Source organism: Labrus mixtus, chromosome 1, assembly GCF_963584025.1.
Source record: "Labrus mixtus chromosome 1, fLabMix1.1, whole genome shotgun sequence".
Taxonomy (NCBI): Eukaryota; Metazoa; Chordata; class Actinopteri; order Labriformes; family Labridae; genus Labrus; species Labrus mixtus.
Window position 1 is genome coordinate 32,265,025 of NC_083612.1, and position 26,862 is coordinate 32,291,886.

At 40.8% G+C, this 26,862-nt stretch overlaps 1 protein-coding gene across 1 annotated transcript; it reads right to left on the minus strand.

The window, feature by feature from the left end:
* Nucleotides 1–24,967, minus strand: LOC132977669 (neuropilin and tolloid-like protein 2). The gene is made up of 10 exons (XM_061042430.1): nucleotides 24,475–24,967; nucleotides 19,689–19,745; nucleotides 19,276–19,419; nucleotides 15,437–15,685; nucleotides 14,406–14,453; nucleotides 13,731–13,858; nucleotides 8,860–9,088; nucleotides 4,113–4,226; nucleotides 3,900–4,030; nucleotides 1–1,870 (listed from the first exon to the last, which is right to left on the minus strand). Exons 1-10 carry the CDS (start codon nucleotides 24,482–24,484, stop codon nucleotides 1,127–1,129), a joined length of 1,854 nt encoding a protein of 617 aa, XP_060898413.1. The 5' UTR covers nucleotides 24,485–24,967; the 3' UTR covers nucleotides 1–1,126.
* Between the last annotated feature and the right edge of the window lie 1,895 nt (nucleotides 24,968–26,862).

A 26,862-nucleotide genomic window follows, 5' to 3' on the forward strand; every position in this document is an offset into this window, starting at 1 on the left:
GTGAGTAAACTCTCATTTAATTCAACAGAATAAAATTATACAACCAGTGGTTCAAATCATAAACGAGTCCCATACAGGCTACATGTTTTTCTCTTGAAGAAAACAGGTTGTGCTTGTTTTACACACTCAGTTCATGGGGAGGTTGAGAAATCACATTATTCTCTCCTTGGAAACGTGGGGGTCTATTTTGGGGTGGGATGATTGCGATTTTGATTCAGTCAAGGCCTCACAACCGAATTCTTTTCAACAAAACATCCAAAGCCTTTAATAGCAGAAATATACTTTTTTTAAACTTTCTTACCAAAATAAGTCTATTCATGTGCTCTTCCTGAGGAGAGACTAAATGGAGCGATACCCTCTGTGTATGTGTGAGGTAACAATGAAAACTACATAATAATTATAGCATTATCACACCATGATCATCATTATTATCATATTTCTGATCATCATCTTTCACCTTGTCATCGTCAACACCACAAGTCATGGCTAAGTCATCTTCATAAAATCATCTGAGCAACATTTGAAAAAGATTAAAGAGTTAAAAGCCAAGCATCATCATGAGGCTGGATATATACTGGTTTAAACAGTACAGTACACCGACAAAAATAAAGACTCAAATTATTAGAAGACGCACCATATATCGTTTTTATCTGTGCATGGCAGGTGGATAAATGTAAAAACTCAGTCCCTCCTGTTTCTGATTGGTTACCTGGTCTCTTTGGTTACCAAACACACAGAAGTCTGGGTCTGCATGCGAGAACCCTCTTTTTTATGAAAAGGAGAGATTAAATGAGTGTCAGATGGAGGAGGAGGAACGTCTCCACCCTCCCTTCAATCTACATCCTTCAGTGTCTGGAAAACAGACAAAGCTGTTTATGTTTGTTTCCTGTTTTTCTTTGTCCTTGAATCTCGTCTGCTAACTTCCAAAACCTTCAGATAAGACAGTGAGAGGAAGCGATCCTTAAGTGCCACTGCAATACTTTAAATATTCCTTCAAAAGCAAAGAAGAGAAACAGGAGTGATCATTTAAAGACTTGAATTACTCTCCTTATCTTCTTTCTTCTCTTCTTTCCAAATGTAAAACTTTCGGCATTCCCTTTTTTCCTTTCTTCCTCTCGCCCACTGTCTAAAAGTCCATGGACATCGAGCGCTGCGGGTCAATAATGGAAGTACTATTACGAGTGCTGTTGCCACGGATACTGAGGGTACCACAAGCTCCTGCCATGCCACCACCGATTCCTCCAGCGATGCCACTCGGCCCCGCCATGCCTACTCCAGTCAGACCCACTCCTCCAGACATCCCCATTCCTCCTGACATTGCCACTCCTCCTGCTATGCCCACCGATCCTCCGATCCCTCCACCCGCGATGCCTGACGGTCCTCCCACTCCCATCGATACTCCACCTGTTGCCCCTCCGCCTCCAACGCCGCGCCCGTAGATCTCACACGGGATTTCCTCGGTGACGCGGTCCTCAATGACTTGCTGGTCGCAGTCGTGAGTCTGTGAGTGCTGCTTGTAGCCGTAGCAGCTCTTCTTGTAGCTGGCCGTGGAGTTGAAAGTCTTCATGGGAGGAGGCTTGGAGAAGTCGTTGTGGTAGGATAGCTCCATTGAGCTCAGGGTGGTGCGGCTGTGCTTCATGCTGCCCCCGCCAGTAGCCACTGAGCCCTGCGAGCCACAGTGGTGCTCATGGACGCAGCGGGACATAGTGGAGGAGCGCCGCAGCTTGTGGAAGCTGTCCAGCTCCTCAGACAGGTCGGCTAAATCTGATGATATCTCCTTGTCACGTAGAGAGAAGAGCTCATAGTGCGGCGGGTCGAAGACCTCCTGGAAGCCTGCCTTGTTGAAAACACCAGGTCGGCGAGCTACAACCTGGAAAGAAGACCAATTCAGACAGTTACATTTTAGAGATTATAAGGAAACAGGTTTACCACATTTAAGTAAGTATTTACAACAGTGGAACAACATGGGGGAGAATCACAGTCTGTAGACACACATTTTCTACTTTTTTTTCTCGGTGTCTTACTGTGATACTGTTGGTCATACACAAACAGTTTGTGCCAGATTACAGCTTTTGTTGGTACTTTTCTATCATGGGATATGTGAGTGGTGCTTTTAGCGTAAACAAAAACGGGACGTAAGCAACAATCAACTAAATCGATTGGCTTAATCCAAATGTCTATTCTCTGGACTGGCCCCTCACTGTAAGATATCATGTACACTGTCAGCATGCCAATTCTGAGTGAGAACATGAATATAGATCTAAAGACAATTAACAATAAAAACAATGGATTTCATATCTACTTCAGCCACTCATTCTTTATAATTCCTGCAACAGTTCAAAAAAGTCGTAGTAATAATTTTTATGAATTATGGTTTATTAAATCAGGGGAAACGTGAAGTCTGCACCTTAAGCAGAGTCTCTGGTAGTCAGCAGAAAGTATGCTTGAGAGCGCTTGTCGAATGTGGTTAAATGTTGTTTGGACAGCACAGGATATGGCTTGTTAAGTCTATGACTATGCACGACCGGTTAGGTCAATACATTTGTATTCAGCTATTCTGAAATCTTCAAATGCGGCCGATGTTGCAATCAAGTCCGATAAACAAATGTGCTTTTAAACATGATTTCAAGTTTTTAAAAAGGATTTAAAGGAGCAGTAAGTAACTCTGACATCTAGCGTTTTGGTACTGCAGTCCAAATTCAAAACATTGGCGAGAGCTGTCTCCCTCTGCCCCCTCCCACCCGGAGTGGATTTGCACGCAGGGTGCCATGTCGTGGACACTGAAACTTCAATGTTTAATCAGTTCTGCACCGGTCTTGAAACCTTTCTGCGCTCTGGGGGGGGGGGGGACGGACGGACCTTCTCTGGTCAAAACAAATACAGACCATTCCAATCCAGAATCCAAATTGAAGAGTAGGACATATTGGCTGCTGTATTGGCCATTTTATGATTTAAATTGGTAATCATATTATTGTTGGTCCTTTTAGATTGAGGGCTGTGGTAGAGTCGTCGTCTCTCAACCGGAAGGTCGAGGGTTCAATCCCCTGCTGGGCAACATGTCCAATGTGTGTCTGTGGGCAAGACACTTAACCCCAAATTGCTCCCGCTGCTAAAACAGCGGTGTATGAATGGATTAGTGACTTCTGATGGATGATACTACATAGCGATCACTACCATCAGTGTGTGAAAGGGTACGTGTGACATGCGGTGTATGTCACCTCCAGGCCGGTGGCCCAGGTTCAAATCTGACCTGTGGCTCCTTTGCCGCATGTCTTTCCCCACTCTCTCTTTCCCTGATTTCCGACGCTATACTGACCTATCTCTCCTTTAAAGGCCCAAAAAGCCCAAAAATATCATCATTTCCTCCCTCTATCTGCTCCATCTCAAGATCTGATTCACAAGACATAAAGTGCTAAAACATATCCAGGTGCAAACACATTTATGAGTTGTCCTGCTCCATGCAGTTTACTCTTTTCTTCTTCATGTATAATGATCAAAATACAGCTCCAGGTCCTTTCTAAAGCCATCATTTTGCACAATGTTTATCAGTCATACCAGGAGATTTCTATTGGAGGATTCAGATATGCTAAATTCTTTAATTACAGAAGCCTCCTTAGACGAGCCATTAGAAAATATTGTTGAGTAAGGAGTGCCCATTTGGCATTGTGGGAAATTAAGCAAACAGAGATATGGTAGGTTATTTGAAAGTAGCCAAACCAATGAGAAAAAAATGCTTGAAACCAAAACACTCCCTATCATTAAAGTCATTGTTTTTGATAATTTAGCAAAAGATGGATTATGTTTTCTTTCACTGTCTCCAGATGTATCAGAATCACTTTCAGTCGTCTCTTCTTTTCTTGATCTGCTGAACAAAAACTCTACAACAAATAATAAGTTACCTTTTTCCTCGGCTGCTTCATCTGGACCAGGATTGAGATGATCAGAAGAACCAGCACTATGCCCGATGAGACCCCGATGACAGTTCCATGGGTCTTAGTGATCTGATGAAAAAGCCCCTTCGACCGCTTCTCTGGAGGGGGGAATATAGGAAACAGTAAAGAAAAAGAAAGAAAGACAAATACGCTGAAAAAGTGCAAAATAATTCCACTAACCTTTGCAGTGGTTTTCATCCCATGGGTAGACGCAGTTCTGAACCCCATTGCACACCAGGGAGTTGTTAATACACATGTTGCTGTGGCAGAAGAATGTGTTTGCTGAACAGGGAGCTGCAGGCACGAGAAAATGTACAGAGATAATAGAATTTAGAAAAACAGGAAAACAGTGCTGAGTAAAAGATGACTACACAGTGAAAAGGACTGGGAGCTATTTTGATGGTAATAACAATAAAACAAAAACAACAATAAAGGAAAACATTTAGCCGTAAAAACCTGCAGAGGCAAGAAATAAAAAGCTATGATGCTCTTTCATTTCTTGAATTACTAGAGGTCTAATGGAGACAGTCTGCAGTCCACAGACATCATACATCATCATTTCTTGCAGACACAACATCAGGAGGCGATGAGCGGAGGACATGGACGCTTCACTGAGCTGCAGCATACACATCGAAGGAGTGTGAGAAGCAGAAAGGAGAGAGGAGGTGGTAGGTGGGGTAGTTAGAATCTTGAAGTAGGCCGAGGAGTAAAATGGAAAAGATGAAAAGAAATTAAGGGAGTGGGATGGTGGTTGAAATGGCTTTGAGACATCACAGGGCGAACCGGTCTGGCAGGTACCATGAGACCCCCACATTAAAGTGACTGTTAGTGTATGAAAGCTGCGACGGCAGAGACAGAGACGACTGGTAATTGATGCTGGCTGCTGGGCTCAGGAGATCGATGCACTGCCAGTCAGAAGAAAGAGCTGCTGTGAGGCGGAGGGAAGATGCAGCTGCCTGCCATAGTAGAGACGCTGTGCTGCAGCAAAAACGTACAGGAAACCTTGTTCTTATTTGTGGAGAAGGTGGGATCGAAATGAAATGAGTGAAATGACTTAATGGCATAATATTTTGAATGTAGAGAAATTGCGTAACTGTGCATGATAATAATGCTTTTTACCATTGATCATTAACATTTTGTTGTGGCTGAGTAGAATCAAGAATCAGAACCCCCATATAAAAGGATGTTACCACAGAATATATAAGATGTATGACATGACAGCCAGCCCAAAAGGTGAAGCCAAAACATTTGGAGCTCCCCATACTGACAGGCTGCAGTACATGTCATAAACCCCGCCTCCTCATTGTTAACAGATGGGGGACATGGGATCATCTAGAAATTGAAAATAGATGTTGAATACATTTTTCTCAAACCTGGTGTCTGTGATGAAAATTTGTCATGATTCTTTCTGAGAATTAAGTTTTGATTTGATAAAGTATGACTGATGGTTCGGTGGATAAATGTGAATCCAGCAGCACTGTGGGCACCAGACTAGCAGAGAGGAGGAGGAATGGTGAGAGGACACATAACACTAACACAAGAGTCATTGAACGTTCTGTGATCATGACTGGGGCTTTAAACCGACAAATGGATCTGTTCTGCTGTGGACTGTACCAACCTGAGGGATCTTTGCCTTTCTATCTGTAATTTAAATGACAGTGTGTGTGTGTGTGGGGGGGGGGGGGGGAGGTTGAAGAAGCTGCAGCTCATCCAGCTTGATCCCCACAGCGCAGCGAGTTAGGCTCCAAGCACACAACAAATACCGCTTTCAACTGTTCAATGTCCAATCCATAGACTGACTTATCTCAGGCTGTTTTCACATATGCATTGCTGAAAAAATATTCTAGAAAAATTCAGGATGGCCTGCCCCTGAAGTCTTTGTTATTTGCATATATTAACAAAATATCCCTCACAGTTGTTTTTCAAACCCCACCACAAGTCTTTCTCACCTGTCTATGGCCCAGGCTGTTTGACAAACTGTTCCCACCTTTGATATGCTTTCTTTTTTTGACACACTGGCTCCAGCAGCCACAGACTCTGAGTCTTTATCACAGTTGAAACAGACTGCAGTCTGCTCTACCAGCTTCACCCCTTGCTGATGAGGGCTCTGAGCCTCCATTTCCTCTTCCCCGCAAGCTTCCCCAGCCTCAGGGTTGAATAACTTTGGCAAAGGGACATGGATTGTGTAAGCATGTGCAAGGCTGTGTATGAATAAGTGTGTGTGTGTTGAATTGTCTGACCCATCTATCTCCCAGTGAGCTTGTTGACAGGGTCGCTCCCCTGACACTGCGATCACTTCCAAAACGATTATGTCTCTCGCCTTCAACATGTAGCTTCTCACAGGGTGTCAACAATGCTTCATACTCTTACCCAGAACATCTTTCCACACACGCACACAAGCACACAACTCATGTCTGAGTATAGGCAATGCGTCGCAATACATCTGGATCAGACACAATATGCCTGGATCAGACACAAGGATGATGGAGTGCGAGAGGAAAAGCTCATTTTGTTCTCTGAGTGACAAAGATTAATGGTTCCCTCTGACCTCCGACTTCACTTCAGTCGCTGACTCCAACCAAATAAAGTTTCAGACTTATCAAGAGACTTCAGGCTTCTCGGAGATGAACTGTGTGATCAGAATTAATGAGGATCCAAATGGTCTTAAGGACTCACTAAGCAAAAAAGAAAACCCACCGTCGCTGGATTTAAAAGGCCATTAAGTCCTGACTGCCATGGTTATGGGTAAGCTGATGAAAACAACATTAGCATTCACTCAGGGTTTGAGGAGTGTGCAGGAGAATGTGGCAATTAATACCTCGCTCCATTCAGGCATTTAATGAAAATATAACGGTGTGCTAACAGAAAAAAAATGCTACTTTATGTGCAGCTTTAAAGCAGCATCTGTTTGAAAGTTTATTGTCCTTCAGAAATGATAAAGTGTAAACGTGTAATTGCTTCTAGGAGATCTATAATCCCTACTCAGCTTTTTTTTTGCCAAACAGATAAATTCCTATATTCCTGTTATAAGAGACCCCTAATAAGCAGCGTAATATGCTGTGACAGGCATATCAAGAAATGACTTGATGCTTTCAGTTATTTACAAATGCTGGAGTTAATAATTGCTTTTTCTTTTATCGGAGCTCTAAACACGGCTCAATGTAATTAGCTTTTCTCGCTGAAATGACACTTCAGTGTCTCTTACTGACTACTGATGCAGACCTCATAAATCATCTGTTATGTGTGCGTGGATAATGTCATGGCTGTTACAGTGAAGTGATGACATACAGTGCTTCTCATTTCAATCCAAAGGAGAGAGTAACACAATCAGGATGAGCTGGCTTTTTTTTTAACATTCAAATTAAGACTAAACTTCAACAAGCTCATTGAATCAAGTCTATCTGTCTCAATCTGTCTATTTGGATAATTAATCAAGCACAGCTCTTTTATCATGACTTGGTCCCAATAATTCAAAACTGACAGTTTGCAAAGGGCATAACAAATCAATCCATAATAGAGGACACCAAAGAAATGTACCTCTTCTTCTTCTTGTTTAAAACACTGAAATAGATGCACAACAATACAACACATTGCAATGTTGTGATATGAATGTTTCCTTGAGACGATTTCTGCAAGATAACAAATTATATATTTATCCTTTTTTTACATAAAAGGACAAGATATGACTCTGAAAATATACAGATCCAGAAGCCCCCCCCCCTCTTCATAATATATAAATAGCATTGTAAAATATAATCAATGAAAGATCTATTTTCTGACTTTCTATTTAGTTCATCTTGGATGTGCATAAATGATGGTGATATGTGGAACATTAACAGGTCTGTCATGTGAAACAGGAGCCTGTACCTATAGCCTTACATGTTTGCATCTGTAACATATCAGGCCACAAACTAACAATGCTATGTTAGCAACTCTGATTTATCAGCCATCATGTTTTCCCTTCACTTAAATCTTTGTTACAGCACTGATCTTTTTAGATAAGGGCCCATAAGGTCAGTATTGCAGATAAATGAAATTGATATGATCATGTTTCTAACTCATCTACAGGTGCCTGAAAATATCTAAATCTATCTATTCATCCATCCATTTTTTCCACTTATCTGAGGTCAGGTCAATGTGGCAGAAGCAAGTGCAGTAAATCAACCCAAATCTAATTCTCCCCAGCAACAATTTCCAGCTCCTCCATGGGGATTCCCGAGGCATTCCCTGGCCAGACGGAATGTTTAATCCCTCCAGCGAACTCTGGGTTTACCCCACAGTCTCCTCCCAGAGGGAGGCGTCTAGGAGGCATCCTAATCATGCCCGAACCCCCTCAAAGAACCCCTCCAAGAGTTGCCACCTTAACTTGGAGGAAGGGTTTACGTGTCCTGGTGAGGTTCTTCCAAGGTAAAAAAGAATGGGCTACATGTAACTGCCGCCATGTAGACCCACCACCTGCAGGGAGAGGCATGGAGGTCAGGTGCCTGCCAAGTCAGGTGGCAGGCGTAGGCGGGTGCCTGGGCTTTCTGATCTCCGGCAACACAGTGTGTTCTCAAAATCCTCTGCACATTTTTTATATGTATGACCCTTTTGTATTTCGGGTACATGACAGGAATCATACACTAACAATATGATTTTAATAACTGTGTTTAATAAAATGTCTCTCTATCATCTTGTGAATATGTGACAGATACATAAACCTCTATACCATTGGATCATCCCAGATAACTGTCTCTTTGTCCTTTGATGGCAAGAGACAAAAAATGGGAAGTCTAAGAAACAGCACTAAGTCAGACCTCATGAAGAATTCTGCCAATGAAATCACTTTTGCCAGATGAATGAATGAAACAATTCAAGAGAAATGATGGAACAGTTTAGAGAAACAGGGTCCAGGGTGAGTTATGTTGTAAACATTCCTGGCACTCACGGTCAACGAAGGAGGTGAAGAGCATGCGGAAGCGGCTAAGTCTGCTCTTCTCATCGGCCCACATTCGTACGACTCCAACGCCGTTATCCAGCATCACGTCGTTAGCCACGGTGCTGCAGAACTTGGCCTTGAGGTTCTCGATGGCACTGCTGCCATCATACACGGCCACAAAGTTTTTCTTGCACTCGTTCGAGTGCTCCATCTGATAATCCATGAAGCGCAGGTAGATCTGGAGACACATATCACATTCAAATCAGATGTTTAATGGAAATCAGTTAAACATACTAATGCATACATAAGTCCTGCATTCTTTACGCAGGCAAACATGTTCAACATTTGCAGTAAAAAGTGATGCAGATACAGTATTTCCCACCAATACTCAGAAACAGATAATGAAAAGAATATGAATCAAAAGCAGAATCCTGTGTTGAGGGCTTCCTGCCAACCTCTTTAGTCAAGCACATTGGAGAGGAACTGGTAAAACACTTTGGAAGATGGATTGATGGAGATAACAACTGGATAACAGCAAAGTAAATCTATTGAAAGGTTTTTTTTCCTTGGATTTAATTTTGGACTTCTCATGCCTTTAATTGAAAGCTTCTGTACATAGGTCGCAGGAACAACTGCAAGGCCGTTGACGCCCCTAATTCTATTAAATGCTCATAGTAATGCAATAATACAAGCATGGGGCGTCGGACAGCCTAGTGGGCATGTCACGCACAACATGTTCAGAGGCTATACTGTAGTCCTTGTTGCAGCGGCCTTGGGTCCGAATCCAATCTCAGACCTTTGCTGCATGTCATCCCCCACTCTCCCCTCCTGATTATTTCCTTTCACTCTTCAGCTATCCTATGCAGTAAAGGTAAAATTGTCCAATAAATAACCTTAAAAAAATAAGTAATGCAAGCTTGCATCATGTAATAACTGGCAAGTCAGTATTTTGACATAAATATGCTCGGCCTCCCTCGTCCTCCATATTTTAAAATAGCATTTTTCTCAACTCAGGGGCCCAAGGTTCCTTTTTCCAAGTTGTCCACCATGAAGCTGTGCTCATGTGATCAAAGAGCTAACAAAGTAGCTAATGTTGCAACATGTCATGTTGTGCACTTACTATGTAAATGTAAGGCTTGTTATTCATTATGTAAAAAAATAGGCCTGTCCTTTTTTTTAATCACATTTCAACATTTGAATAATGACACAGCGTGTGTTTGAGCCTGTGTCTTTTTTCAACTCTCACTAAAGAAGTTAAACGAGTACTTGTATCTAAGTCTTTTCAGGACAAGTATCTGTACTTCTAGTTGAGTAGATAATGTGTGTTCTTATGCCACCTCTGTACAGCAGTTAAGTAGCTGCTCTTATGCCGCCGCTGAGTGTGTTGCTCTGTTCCTTTTGCTTCGTTGAGCTAATATCTGTCTGGGCAACTCAACGCGGCGGCTAAATTCAGATCCTCATCACTGCTGCTTCTCCCTGCACATATAGGACCAATTAAATCAATGTGTGTGTGTGTCTGAGAGACATGAGCTATTGCATTTGTCAGTCATGCATGAATGTTTATAGGTGTATGCATAATATTACTTTGTATACATATTAAATGTGTGAGTGTTGGTGATTGCTTACAGTACCATATAATGACAATATTATGTATATTGTGACTGTAATTTGTGCATCTAAGGTTTGATTCCGAATTATATTTGCATGACTTCTTTTGTGTGTGTGTGTGTGTGTGTGTGTGTGTGTGTGTGTGTGTGTGTGTGTGTGTGTGTGTGTGTGTGCACATCATGGTCAGTGAGTAGCACAGGAGCGTGCTGATGACTCATTCAGTTATGTGGAAGAAGCAGAGCAGCAATGAATCAAGGATAGGTGGGCCATGGTTGTTAATTCAGTGGGTTCTTTCATATCCAAATCAGAACACATCACTGAGCTTTCATTCTTGGCATGAAAATGCACTTATGAAACTCCACAGCTGTATGCTATAAATACTAATTTGTTGGGATTTATTTTTCCCATGATGGCTTTTGGTGTATTTGCTCTGCTCACAACCATTATGTGATGAATTACAGTTGTCACAACTGGAGGGTTTTTTTCTCCCAGTGACTGCCTCTATATGGATTCATAATAATAATTTACATCAGAGAAACTACTGAATGACAGACGGCTCAGAAAAACATTGAGACCACTGCAAAAATATGTTTTTCTCTGGCTCTGCTATTTCACTGTTTATAGTTTTGTGTTCAACTAAAATTAACATTTCTGTTTCATTGTTCACAGCATTTTTCCTAAATTATCATTTGTTTTTTTAAATACAGAAAACAACAACTTATTTGGATAACAATAAGATGCAGTATTTATAAGACTTTGAATATTGCAATGGAAACAAGTTTGTCTTAATTTTTGAACAACAGATTATGAAAGTTTTCACTTCAGATAAGAAATCAGTATTTGGTGGATTAATCCTGATTTTTTTTTAATTGCAGCTTTCCTGCGTCTTGGCAGCTCTCCACCAGTCTTAGAATGATGTTGACTTTATGCCAGTCTTGTTGCAAAAATTCTAACAGCTCGGCTTTCCTTCGATGGCTTGTCTGGTGATCACTTAATCAGGACCTCAGTAAGTAGAAGAAGGTGAACCTGTGTTGGCATTTAACAGAGACTGGAATAGAGCGGCTTCCATGCATGAGGAAATGCTGATTTAGGTTAAAATTCAAATGGTCTCCTAATTTTTCCGGAGCTGTATATAGATTTAGATCTGCCTAGTTGCCTGTTTCCTGAATGTTTGTGTAACAGAGCAGATAAGATTGTTATATTCAAATGACACCTAAGCTGATGCTTTAATCTGAAGGAATCTATCGCAGTTGTTTCTCAGTGGGAAACAAATCTGTCGTGTAGGTTGATACATGAATTTGTGCCGAGGCTTCACAATGAGAGATGTTCCCTCTCTTGTTTGTATTCAGAGCATCATTATTTCTCTTCTCATTCTTTTTTTGGACGACTATTCAGATCTATTCTTGGATTCTTGTGTGCGTCACCACCGAGATGAGATTTCACCTCATTTGTCAGGTAAAAAAAAACAAAAAAAAAACTTGAAGCAGTTATTTGCCTTCACACTGATTACAAAAATTACCAAAAAAATAGCACCTGAAAAATAGCTGAAATAAACACCCTGAGCTGGGATAGCTGGGAAGATACTTTGTGTGTCGTGAAGCAGCAGAGCAGGTTTGTGGATGATTCAGGTGAAAAACACAAATATCCCTAAAGGAGAAAGAGAAGTCCTTGAATGCTTTTACATATCTTGAGATCTGAGGACGTTTATGCATTTTATTTTATAACAATATTAAAGTATACAAGAAGAAGAGTTTTTACCGGTCATGAAACATGCTAAAATAATGCCTCTGTATGACGCAGAAAGCAGAACACTTCATCAGCTAGCCGGTTCTACAGTTTGAATTTAGGAAGCATGATAAGATTTTTGCTTGGAGGATACTTCACACATGTCCAGGACAGGATGAGCACAGAGATAAGACAGGCCTTGTCACACAGGGGCCTCCAAAAATCCAGTCCAGAGTCGCTTTAAAAAGTGCTAAGTTGTGCATCTGTTCTATATTTTTAAAAAGCAATGATTAAGATTTAGCAGTATTTAGTACTGCAGTTGCTGATTTCAAACATCTGATACCAGCTAATATCAAACCTACATTTCAAAGCATGTTAGGAGAATTTATGGAGGTTGTAAAAATCTTGTAAAATAGAAAAGGCTCATCTAGCATCAGGGTTTGGTTTTGTCTCTTGGCTACAGTACAACACATGGTGGAACAGAGAGGTGCTACCTCTGGAGATTTCAGGCTCCTACCCTCTAGAACGAGTCTGACAGCTTTTATCTGTCAGGCCTTAAAACTATCCCACTCCCATGATCCCCTTTTACTTCTGTTGGTTGAAGATGGCTTTACTAGTTCAACGTAAAAAACCTTCAAAGTTCATGTTCTATGACGTCCTGATGTATTTAACCGTCTTCTGTATCTAAAATAAACAAGTACCCATCCACGTGCCTGTCTCTTTGTGTGTTCTGTTTGAATCTAGCAGTGATATAAAGCGCTTCATCTCTGAAAAATCTGAATACATCAGAGACATGAACTTCATTTACAAATACTTTGTGGTTCTGATATGAGCTTTGACAATGCTGAACACAGAACATAAACACACTGTTCATTTAGCAGCTGTGTGTGTGTGTGTGTGTGTGTGTGTGTGTGTGTGTGTGTGTGTGTGTGTGTGTGTGTGTGTGTGTGTGTGTGTGTGTGTGTGTGTGTGTGTGCGCGCACTGGCACACCCAGCATGTGAGTCACACAAAACAACAAAAAACATTCTTTAATGTTTGTTTTACAGTTGCAGTGAACAAAGTTTCTTGTTAAAAATCCACTCTGATCCTGTATTTGATCATGTCTATAAACTCCTCTATTTCAGCCCTGCTCAGAACAGGCTGTTTCTGTGTCTGTACCTTTAAATATGTAAATGAGTTGTGTTTGACCACGCTGCTCCATAGGGGATGTGGCTTTGGGTTTCTTGCTCCATGCCCTATTGTTAGCTGTGGAACGGCAGACTCAGACAGCAGAACAAACACCTAGCTGTGGGAGTGTCACCCATGTAGGGGAGGGGTTACTGCCCTTTGTGATGTCATGAGGATGGACTTTTCTCATAATTGTTTTTTTTAGACAGACTAGGGCATATATGAGTGTTAGAAAACAGTGGTAAAGTGTATTTTACATTATGTGATCTTTAATGGTTTTGAAATTAAAAGTCATCTAAACAGAGATCTAACCAGACCATTAATTATAGTGCCATGTGTAGCATATTTTCTGATTGTTGAAATTGTGTCTGGTACTGACCTTTGACTGAGGAGGAGCCCTGATGGTCCAGATACAATCCAGGGCGTCACCAGGCTTCACTTTCTCTTCCTCCTCCACCTGACTGGATCTTATGACCCCATCCCATCCACCGATTTCAAACTGACAGTCTATGGAGAGACGGGGGAAATGTGGAGGAGAGGTGAGAAGAAAAAAAAAAAAGACAGCAAAGGAAGAAAGAGAAAGGTAGAAGACAGGAGAGGTGAGAGATGGGTCACATGGAGGTAAAAAAAAAAAAAACATTGAGAGAGGGAGTAGATGGAGCAGAAGATAAAAGAGAGAAGATGAGGAGAGGGACATGACAGAGAGAGGAACAGATGAAGGGTTTTATCTTAAGGAAGAAAGGATTTAAGTTAGAATTGAAGTGAGCACAGTGGATTAGGATTAAGGACAATAAGGAGACGGAGGAACAAAGGCAGAAGGACAGGAAGGAATGAGCAGGATAAAAGGGGTGTGTGTTCCTTCATGTATTTAAATCTGTGTATGTTTGTGTATGAACATCCTTTCACTTTATGTTCAATTGTGTGCTTGTCAAGGTACATTTGTGCATTCAGCGTTTACGTCACAGGCAGAGATAGCCTCCGGTAAGCTTCTGAGCGCAGAGGAGCTCTTCAAAAGGGATCCAACAAAAAACAGCAAAAGAAGCGAGGAGCTTACCTGGGATGGGGTTTAGCAGTCCACCCACGTGCAGATGGAAATCAGGGTCTGAAATGATAAGATTGGGGAGGCACATTACTCTCAATCCACAGTACAGAACTAGGTAAGCAGAGAACACAAGATAAGATCCCATTAAGGCAGGCGCGATAAAACACAATGGGGTCTGTTTGAAGCCAATATCTGCCGCATGATGGGAGACTCTGATTTATAAGCATATTGAGTTCAGATTTAGGTGACTATGATGTCAAATTTCAGTCTGAAAGAGAGAAATAAAAGTGAAGGAAAGTCGACACCCCATAGTCCAGCTGCAGGCGAGGGACAAGGTGTCAGAAATATTTTTTGGTTTCCATCTGTAGTCCAAGAATGATTGCTTTATTTATTTTTCAACATTAATGCAGTAGACAATGCCCCGGGGAAAAGCAGAGATGAAACCCATCGACCTCAAGGAAATCCTCACACTATTGGCTATCATCTTGAAACAAATGAGCGTTTTGAATTAACTCTGTACACAGACATCAAATTCAGCAGATCATTTGGTCAAAGATGATCTCTTTTACTCTAATTTCAATGACAATGACAATTGTCTCATCCATTTTTTTTGCCAATATAAATGATTATACAGTATCAGTGCAGTAACACTAACACAGCACAAAGTGCAGTTTTATACAGTACGATATTTGCACTTTTCATTGTCTTGCAAAAATCTGCACATCTGAACATCTCCTCCATTGCACGTATCAAGATTTTTCTCCTCAAACTTCTGTGTTCATTATTCTTGCGTCAAAACCCCATGTCAAACTGTTTATCCAAATGTTGTTTGCATGAATCTGTGTGAGTTATTTAAAGTGTGCTGTGTACGTGTATATGACTGTATGAGTTTATACTGCATTATGTGGATTCCGCTTCGTTGTTGTAGTTTCATGGTGCTGAATAAGATACATGAAATAAATGCACCGTTGGAACTCAGCTGTTTCCACTGATCGAGAGAGCTGCTACAATCTGTATCTACCTTTGCCCCCTCTGCTTCCTACCTGCAATAAAGGTGTATTTGATCCGGAAACCGAGGCCTTCCAGCTCCTCATCGCTGGTGAACTTGATCCACATGAAGCGTCCAGTGGATGTCACCAGGCCGGGGTTTTTCCCCCCACAGAAGCGATCAATGAGAGGCGAGAACCCAAACGGCCCATCACGGATCTCTATGTGGTCGAAGCGGCACTCGAATGATGGCTCGATGTAGTAATTCTTATCAAAAGCCAGCTGAATCCTTTGTCTCGGGAGAGCTTTAACAACAGAGTGTGAAAGAGAAAGGAAACAAAAGACGTAAACACACAAAAGGAATACGATTAAATTTTCTTTTTGCAGGACAGAAACAAATCGAGATGCTTTACTGCAGCATGAATCAGGAGTGGAGTCAAATCTAAGTTAATCAGGATTTGAAAGTTGAGCAGTTGGGCTTTTACCCCTCACCCCTCCAGATGACACTGTGGAGAGCAAACTTTTAAAAAGTTGTCTCATATTAAGTCCAATTACGCCACAGAGACATGTGTTCACATATTCACCTAACCTTGACTATGTCTGTAAATCTAAGGAGTGTGTTGCATGTGTGAAAGGAGTTAATATGCAACACTTCTGACTTTGTGTATCTGTTAAAGTCATGCCTTTTTGTCATTCATGTATAGCTGACATTCATTGTATCTCAATAAATCAAAAAATCAATATTGAGCAGCTGATGTATGACAGGGAGCTTTGACGCTGCTGTAGATCAGCACTGAGTTTAAAAGTCTCAGTACATGCTGCATCACAATTAGATTTAGACTTTTCCCTCATCCCTCTCTCTTTTGAAAAGAGTTGAGTTGGTTTGTTTGTGTGTTCCAGAAAGGCCACGTCGCTTTTTAAAATGGTCAAAAAGCATGAAGCTGGGGTGCAGATGTCCTAGCTACTTGTAGCATGTACAGAGGCTATAGTCCTCTAAGCGGGCAGCCCAGGTTCAAGTCTGGCCCGTGGCTCCTTTCCCCAAATATCATTCCCCACTCTCTCTCCACAGTCTCCAACTATGTCCACTGTCCAATCGAATGAAGGCAAAAAGAGTTAAATAAGCTTACATCTGCACCTATACAGTATTATCAATGTTGCTGCAAACCATAGGGAGAGAGCACCCAAAGGCAGACTGGCCAGAGCATTTACTGCAAGACAAAAAGTGAACAACAAGGAAGGAAGGTAACTGAGGGAGTTTAATGGGGAGCAGGCAAAATCAAATAGAAAAAAATAGAAATAGAAAAATAAGACAAAAACATTCAGAGTAAGACCAGGAATGTTTGAACACTAGAAGACAAACTGGATTAGGAACATAGGGGAGAAAAAAAAGTGAACAAACAGGGAAGGTGAGGTTAATGAGGCACAGGTGAGAATTATAGGAAGCGTCACACAATCACTCAGGGAGGGAAACACACAATCGCAGATCTTAAGACAGGACATGTGGAGCAGGGATGGATGAAAAAGTAAAAGAGGAAACAAGATATGTATGAAAAAGAGAAGCTAACAATCACTGCTGTTTAGCTAACATTTACATGAAGGTACATTTATGTATTTGGATGCACAATAAACACACATACATGAATACACACAACCCCCCTACACACACACAAACAGAGGCCCAGTCTGACATGTCAGCATCTCTGAGTCAGTGAATCCAGAACATTGCAATCACAGCATGAATTGTAGTTCACTGGTTCATCAGTCACGCACATCCAGAGTGTGTGTGTGTACTGAATGGACAGAAATGTCCCCCCCCCCTCACGCTGAGGAAATATTTAACAAGGGCAATTCCTGCCTGTCTGTGGAGATGAATCATGCTAAATAAAGATGCTGAGGGTGGGAAGTGGGACTCTGAATCATCTCTGGCATGGGGAAGCAGAGCATGCCCCATTAGAGAGAAAAAAAGAAAGCGAGGTCAAGGGCGGTGCATGTGTGTGTGTGTGTGTGTGTGTGTGTGTGTGTGTGTGTGTGTGTGTGTGTGTGTGTGTGTGTGTGTGTGTGTGTGTACTACAGTTTGCAAGTGAAATAACGCACAGTAGCTCAAATGAGGCCTTTCTCTCTGTGAGTTTGTTCCACTGTACTTTGAACCGACGTGTTCTATCTTTTGCGCTTGCTTCTTGTCCGCCTGCACTTCCTGCTTGCTGTGTGTTCACTCCCTGGTATGAGCAGCTTCATTTATCACACACACATTTACACAAAAAAACAAAGCTTGACAGTGAAAGACAAGAAAGTACAATCACTGACTCTATCGAGGTGATGAAGCAGGGGACACGGCTTAATCAATGAACCTCTGTAACCACACATTATGACAACAAAGCTTTCTGATGAACATCTCTCTGTTTGGATGAGAGAAAGAATAAAAGGCTTTAAGGGTTTAGAAACGAATATGACTACAAGCATTACAATTCATTTCTGTTCACCAGAGTTGGGAAGTGATATACAACAAAACATTTATTAGAACTTAAGTACAGTTTTAGGTTTCTCTACTTTAGTACATCTCTATGATAACCTTTTACTTTTAACACACTTTTTAAGAAACATATTTGTATTTTCTTGTATTGACATGATCTTAACAGGCTTGTTACTTTACTCTGCATTGAAGGGAATCTTTACTCTTTTTTTTTTGCACGCTAACTTCCCATCAGACTGATTTCAGCATAAAGGGATTGGACATCAAATAGAATAAACTTTGACATATATGTTGATGTAACAGATGTAACATGAGGACAAAAATGTAGAAAAAGATGTATTGAGACAAATCAGAGTGAATGTGATCTACGGATGAAATGTGAACCAGCAACATTTCTGAAGATGTCAGAGTAGATTTAGATTTGAGTAGCAAGACACTCTTCATCAGAGTGATTTTCACTTTAAACATAGTTAATGTTAATTATTTGTTCAGTTTCTATGCTCCCTATATCTGGAACAAACTCCCAGAAAACTGCAGGTCTGCTGAAACTCTCAGATCTTTTACATCGAGGTTGAAGTGTGAGTTCATATTAGAACATGAACGTTGTAAGTAAAGAGGGGGAAATATTTTACACAGACAGTACTGCTACATAAGTAAGCAAAAAGTGTGCCTCCCCCCTCTTTTCTGCACACACCACTATGCTGCCTGTGATGCTGTCACAGCTTATTCATCAGCAGTAAGTTTGATCATGATTTGTCCACAGGGGGAGCCCTTGAGCTGTGTGTAAAAATCTATTCCCTTACTACAGCAAGAAAAGCAGCAAGCACACATCTCATCTGCATGAGAGGCAGTGCTTCAACTTCATGGACAAACAGTTCATCAATTTAGTTTGACAACACATCAACTGCTATCCCAGACCTCGTCTCCTATAGCTGCTAATGATGCTTTCCATTAAGTCTCCCCAAATTGCTGATGGAAATGATGTTTCTGGTAAACACAAAAAGTGTTGACAAGGACACTTGCATTTCTGGGATATGCTCCCCAACCTCAGCTGTGCAGCAGATGTTCATCTCTTTTTATGTTCCATGCAATAGCGTGCGTCTTGTGACACACCCTGCCAATAGAGATGAACGCAGCCCTCCTCTGATTAGAGCAGAAGTCGAGGGATACCTACAATGACGCGCCACTCCCCATCATTTTCAAAATGTTTGTATCTGTGGGGTGAAACAAACTCAAGAGGATGGCTCATTCGGAAAATGTCAGGCTGATTGCCCGCTAGCGGAGGAACAGAAAATCAGATAGGGGCGAGGTTATATAAAACAATGTCAGTCAGACTAATAACATTCGCTGAAGGAGGCAATATGCTGAGAGGCGGGAAACTGTGTCAGCTGTTCTGTCGACAGAAGATGAAGCAGCCTGCGTTACCTTCCAGGATGTAAACACACTCCTTGTTGGGAGGGTATGTGTTCGGGTAGTTTGGTGAAGTGAACACTCCGCCATTGATGTTGCGGACCCACGTGCCACAGTCGTTCTGGTTGGGGCTCTGGCTGCCATGCTCGCTCGGGGGATCTTCAAGCAGAGAGGAGGAGAGCAAATGAACAGATGGGTTATTGAGTCGGGGGATCAATGAGGGAATGATTGGAAAGCAGGGAAAGAGGAGGGAGGGTTTGCATGAGAAGAGGAAAGAGTAGGACGGCAGTAAAGATGGAAGAAAGGAAGGATGCAATAAAGAAAATAAACCTTTTCCCTACGATTCAAGCTTTGATCATTCCTATTTATTTCAGACAGCGTCCGTATTGTTGAAAAAGCATTAATGGGAAAGAAGAGAATGATCTTACCTTTACTTCTCTGTGCCAGAGCGAAACCCTCTTCTATTAGAAAGAAGAGTAACCACGCTGCAAAACAGAGACACAAACACATCAGTCACAGCTGACAGAACAATGTGTTTACATGTTAGTGTTCAACAATGAAAAAATAAAAATAAGTGTTTAAGTTGGACTGCAGGATGATTCCCCTTTGAGAAAATGTCTCATTGTTATGTAAAACTTAGAATAAGGATAAGAAGTGCAGGAGAAAGGAGTACTATATACTGTATATATAGGCATGTGTAGACATGTCTTTATGCAAGCACATCATTACTAATATGAGGCATTCAGGAAAAAGCAATATTGGAAAATCATTGCAGAGATCCAGGGCTGACATTTTAAGGACTGACTTAAAGTTTTAAACTTTTGACCGCAATCTTTAGAGTTGCAAATGCAAACCCTCAGACTGCATTTGTCTATATGAGAGACATCTAGAAACTAATGCTCTGCAGTCCACCATTCACCACCAGCACTAGGAAAAGAACAAAATCAGACATTTTAAAGATTTTTAGACTTTAAATTGTCGGCAAACAGTGACGAAAATGTTCTTATAGCTTCTTCAAAACTTTCTACCACCAAAGAAACCATCTCATAAGAGACACAAAAGCAGAACATTCTCCCAGTTAAAACTTGAGTGGTCAACTTTTGAGAAGCAAGTATTTCATCACTGAATGTCAGAGCTACTCCGCAATCTCAGGCACCCCCCCCCCCCCCCCCCCCCCCCCCTTCCTCCTCACTTTAGGTGCAGTTTGTGTTTTTATTTTTACTTGACCTTTATTTAACCAGATAATTAACCCATTGAGACCAAGATCTCCTTCACAAGTGGGATTTGGCTAAGAGGTCACCCTTGCCACCTTTAACCACATTAAACCAAAACCTTTAAAAGTTGTTTCTTGTGAATGACTTGGTTTGTGCACAGTCAGTTCACAGGAAGAGTGCATGCAAGAAGGTAATACAAGCTTTTTTTTTACAAGAGCATTTGATTGGTTGATTGCTTTTGGGATTTACAGACAAAAACTGCCCTATAGGTTAAAGATATCTTTATTTTTCTGTTAAATAATTATTGATTAATTTGAGTTTCGGCCTAACACTCAATGGTCCTGGATTGAAATACAGATTTATTTTCATAGAGTGTAGCAGACGTACAAAAAGTATCAGTGAAGGAATTTTGAAAGAAGTAATGATAAACAATATTCCCACTACTCTTTTAGAGGTAGATATTGCAGGGGGTAGTGAAAGCTTTAGATGTCCAACAGCAGCTGTATGTCAGGAACTTCTACCTGCTCCAGCTAACAGTAAAAGCAGAAGAAGTAGGAGTAGAAGTTGATTCATTCTTCTACTTTTATACCATCAACCCTCCTCCACGCTACGAGACTCCACCCTGCTAATCTGCAGCCTCGAGGTGGCAGAAACATAAAAGCGTTCGCAGAAAAAAAACAGCCTCCAAGGCTTACAGTGCTGATGAGCAGACAGGCGTTTGGGCAGAACACGGCTACACACAATGGGTGAAATATGTTGCATTACAATGATATCTGTGCAGAGGGGCTAGCATGTCACAGCTTCCTGACACTGCCTCGCTCTGATAAGCCCCTGTAGACCTGATCCCCCACTGAGTTCATAATAGGTTGGCTCGCTCACATCGCATTAAAGAGCGGGCACGAGGCTGGCATGTTGCATAAAGGCACCCAGGAAGAAAGGATGGAAGAGAGAGAGAGAGAGAGAATGCGTGGTTAACATTTGCACCAATGAGAATGCATGTTTGAATGGACTCATTTTACACACACGGCCCCCAGGCTGCAAGATCATTATTACTTCTACCTCCATTATCTCACACTGAATATGGTAGGTGTGTGTATGAACTACCAAGGGCACATTTAGAGAACAGACCACCCAAACTAAAAAAACAAATAAGAGAGAAAGCTTAAGGCTCTCGCTGAAACACCTTTAAATTTATGAAAAGCAACTCATTAAATCTCACAGATAGCAAAAACACTGTAAACTGCTCCACAAATTGAAGGCTCGACGAAGACTCTGTAAGAAACATTTTAGGGCCACAGCTGTTCTATAATTCACATAGTCATTTGTTATGTCTTTTGTCACATTATAAATAAATCAAAATCTGAGAAGGGGATGCAGCCATTCCCTCTTCAACACCGAGAATAGAACTTGAGAATGTTTAGACAATTTAGACAGAAGACAATGACTATGGCTTTTATTTAAACACACAGCCTTCTACTTATTCAAGTTAAGGAATATGTCAGACATATGAACATCCCAGTAACAGGAGTGTCATCTGACCTCTGCTCATTTTAAAGAGTGAGAGGAGAAATTACCCTGGGTCCAGCCCTGCAATTCTAGGTCATGTCATTTCATTTTTACATCACTTCTCACTTTAGCCCAGTGAATCTGCTCTCTCTCTCTCTCTCTCTCTCTCTCTCTCTCTCTCTCTCTCGTAACTGACTAGACATCAATACAATCAGAGGTCAACACCACAGTCTTTTGCAACACAGGATTAAAGAAGTATTGGAAATATAATGGCTGATAATGTGTCATTTTCCTGTCCGATTATAGAATTATGGCCTTAAGCATATAGGCTAAAAGACGTAGGCCTACTATGAGGGACAAACATAACAAGGTGATTTAGCAAGCTAACACTTAATTGGACAAGTCTACCACAGTTTAGCTAATTTAGAAAAGATTGAATTAATGTCGGGTGAATTAGCCTAATGTGGGACAATTTTTGCATTTTAGACTTCTGAGCTATATTGCAACATGAAGCTGTACATTAAATCCACACCCAGTACCACTCTGAAATCCCCAGGATGTCCCCTAATCAAACCCAAAAAGAAAATCCAGTTATCACACTCTTTAAAGAAATAGTATACATATTAGTGCCAAATTGTCTCGGACAATCTGCATTTCCTAATGTGGGACACTGAAAAGTCTATGTTAAAAGGCCTGAATCACCTTAATTCAGGTATAAAAACCTGTCACACTCAAGTCTAAAATGTGCAATACCATGTTCTGTAATTTTACCACTTACAATGTTAATGGTGTTACAAAACACTAAAAAAGGACTATAATAGTTTTGATGCATTTTGTAGAAAGACAATAGGTTATTATATCATCATATCTGACATGCAGGGAAAGCAGAATGTAATGAACATGTTATGAATGAATTTATTTAAAGAAATGCAATGTTACTATGTTAAAATGTTAAAATGTTTTCTATTTCATACGTCTGTCCTGAACAAAATCAATTCTTAGTCAACTAACACCAAAACTATTTTGTTGACTACTTGATTAATTAAAATAAAGAAAGACGTCATTGCTAAATGTAATAAGAGATGGGGTACCAAAGGGAAAGTTAGACTTCACCTGTGTCTACTTAAGAGCCAATTCAGACCTTTCAGTAATTTAATGAAGGTGAATATCCATTAACAGTGACTCTGCCGTTACACTGATATATTTACTATAGGCTACCTGTTAAACCACACAGCCACTGCTGTAAACTGGACACTGAACGCATCAGGAGGTGTTGCAGCCGTGTGCTGCGGCGCGCGCCTCAGGTGTTGATGGCGCGAGACAGTCACTGAAGCAGAAGCATGCACGCACACAGGCGGAGAGGCTATCGCGTGTGCAGGACCACAGACGTCAGTGTGTTGCTCTGAACTTGAAGAGCTTAAACATGGAGCAGAAATAGCTTTTTACAAGCTCGATGAATAAAGGCTGCAGTGTTCATATTCACTTTTTTTAAATGACGCAAGGACATATAAAATAAAGGGAACATATACCAACTTTTAGCCACATAAAAAACCTCAATACTTGACTTGAGAGGATTTATTGAAAAGGATATGTGTTCAGACGGTCATAACAGATAATGCTCCTCGAAGGTTTTATCGCTCCTGTATTGATTTCAAATAGTTTCTGACCTTTGCTGTCCATTACAATCATGAAACACCATCATATTGCACTCACGTAGAGGCTGGTGTGAACAGAGGCACACCTCGCAGTGCCCGAACTGACTGAAGACAGGAAAACCACTCTGGTTTTGGTCCCCTTTTTAGCCTACACTACGCTCAACGGGTCCAGGATATACAGGATGTGTATTGCAGTAAAAGAAAAAAAGACTCATTTGTGTCCAAAATCAACCGTGAATGAACCTAACAGTTAAGGCTGGTTTAGTTTAGTTTTTCATCTGGCTTTGGTCAGTGCAAACCATCCAAACCTGATCATCCTACTCAGAAGAAGCTGTCGGGATTTTGCTGAATCTTAGGAAATAGGAAGCAGACCAGGAGATGCTGGAGATTTGATAAATGGATTATAAATCAGTGATAGATGATAAAATCAATTAGTGTGGTCAATAAAACGGAAGATTTTGCAATAAAAGTCACAAGAGGGCATGTTGATACTAAAGATGGACTAAATAAATGGCAGGAAAAAAAGATGTGTCAGAGAGGTGTATGCATGGATTTACCTGAAATCGCCCTGCGTGGTGTTAGTTTAAGAGAAACACGGCTGATAGAAGAAATACTAAGGAAATTCAAATGTTCTGCAGCTATTTTATAATGTTTTTTTGATTAATTAGCATGCGTTTGAATTGAAATCACTTGCATGTAAAACTATATAGAACTATAGAACTATAAGAAATAAACAATAATTTGAATCCCAGTTTAAAATGAAAAGAAGCTGCTCTTTCAGCCCAAGGCGTTTGTTTGGTCTTGACGCGCAACACGGATGATCGGGCAGCTCAACTCACCTCTGTGCATCTCCTCTCCCGATGTGATTCCAACCCAAAAGCACCTTTCTAAAACCGCCCTCCTATTCCGTCCATGTCAGGGATCCACCGGGCTCTTCACAAAATCCAACTTTTCTCCGACAACAGTAAATCCATTACGCAGAGGCACGCTCCAACAGAGTGAGAGAGAGAGAGATCTTCTTCTTCTTCTTCTTCTTCTTCTTCTTCAGTGTGTGATCCAGCAGCGAGCCTTTTAGCCAGGCATCATCACCGTGAACAGCCTACAGCCTCCAACACGACCACAGCCGAGATGACATGTGGAGGAGGGAATGATCCAGGACGCGTATCCAAAAGATGCGTATGGATGGATGATGGATGAAGAGCGACTGAGAGAGAGAGAGAGAGACACACACAGAGAAAGAAAGAGAGAGGGAGAGATGGAGGAGGAAGAGGAGGAGGAGGAATGTGCGCCTGTCTGCTCTCCGTCCGTGTCTGAACTAAGAAATGCTCCTGAACGAGGCTCATTTAAGCCGTGGGCGCTGCTTACATCAATGAGCGGCTTGTCATGAGTAGCGTCAAGTAAGAAACCATGACGAATCCCCGTTTCCGGTGTTTCACAATGAAACCTCAATCGTAATATAGTCACAACGAGAATGCAGATATTCAAAATAAAATAAAAAGACCCAATTTGCACTTGTCAAGATATATTGTGGTAGTCTTTTTCTTATTAATGCCCTAATATTACTGTTTGGAAATATGGATAGATTGCAAATTAGATGAGCATAATGCATTTATATAAAAGCTTGACAGCAACAAGATGCTCCATTCCGAGTATCTTATCACTTATTTCATGCCACACTGTGGGTAACTTAAAATTTGACAAAACAAAATCTCATAATTTGTTTAATATTTCTCTTGAATTTGTCGGATTGTCCAAATCCTTCTAAAAAAAAACAAAAAAAAACATCCAGTGCTGAGGTTATAAAATCTGAACTGCATTTGTCAAAAATGTCTTTACTAGTAAAACATAATAAAGTTATAATCGAATGATCAGCATACTAAGGCTGACACGTACATTTATATTACATGGTAGGTATAGAGAACACTATCTCTAAGTGGTGATTATAATCATGGAGAAATGTGAAACAATGAAGTTATGAATGAAGTTTCAGTTTAGTGGCACTTATTATTGCATTAGTGCATCAAATCTGTTTTCTTTCATTTTGTTGTTATGAAGGAAAAATTCAATAATATGATTAAGACCCAATACGTTTGTCTTAGTAAGTTTATTGTGAGTATTCTACCGATCGATGGGACTCTGACACAGTAGTACTGCAAGATGAAAAAAATAGTTATTTACCATACAGTTGAAGGTAAAATAGAGTCTCTGTTACTCTCCAAGAACTTCTTCAAAGCTCTGTTATTAATTATTTAAGGCCCATGAACTGCACTCATTCTGTGAGAAAACACCTAATGAAACAGAAGTCACAAACCTGCACTGATATGGGCTACTGTGCTTTTATTTCTAAGGGCAAAAGATCTCATTTCCGGTATTGGCTCACTTTGTGTAGCTTCACACAGCTTGTCTACTTGCTGTAACACACTCTTTGCTTTCCATCAGAAATTAGCCTATACACACACTCATGCACACACACTCATGCACACACACTCATGCACACACACTCATGCACACACACTCATGCACTGAACTATCGGTTATCAATACTGTAACCTCCTGCTTTGCATCAGTAGTGATCTGCTTATAGGCTACAAGCTTAAGACAGGCTTCCTCTCTTCATGCATTATTTAGCAGACTGGCTGCTGAAGTGGGGTGCTGAGCCCAGCGGGGGGCTTATAGGACCCTCCAGGGGTCCTCTAAAATTAAAGGCAGTTTAATTCCACTGCTGCTGCACTCATTACAAATTTAGATAACAAGAGTACATAAAGGTGATTCTTTTTTGAGTGTAAATCACCCTCTGGCTTCCCAGCAACAAAATAAACAAAAGATGTTCTTAGAAAGGAGTTTCAGGGGAATCATTCCTGTTGATGGGTTTAGGACTTAATTTCTATTTATATATTTCACAATCAACGTCAAGAACAATGCAATATGCCAAAGAGATAATACAAATATTTAAAGCTGCAAGCAGTGCCCAAGTAGATGAATAACATTTGATCTAATGATCTGAAGCTCACGTGTTTTAACTAACGATATGCTAATATTCTCATTCTGTACACGGATCTACCTACAGAATCATTTTGTTTTCATCACTTTGAAGATTTAAATGAAAAAAGACAGCACCAACTAGAGGTCAGTAAGTGTGATTTAAGTATTTGAATTTGCAAATCTGCAAATTTTGGTGAACCTTTTCATTTTTTTCTGTAGTAAACACCTTAGCAGAGAAAAAAAAA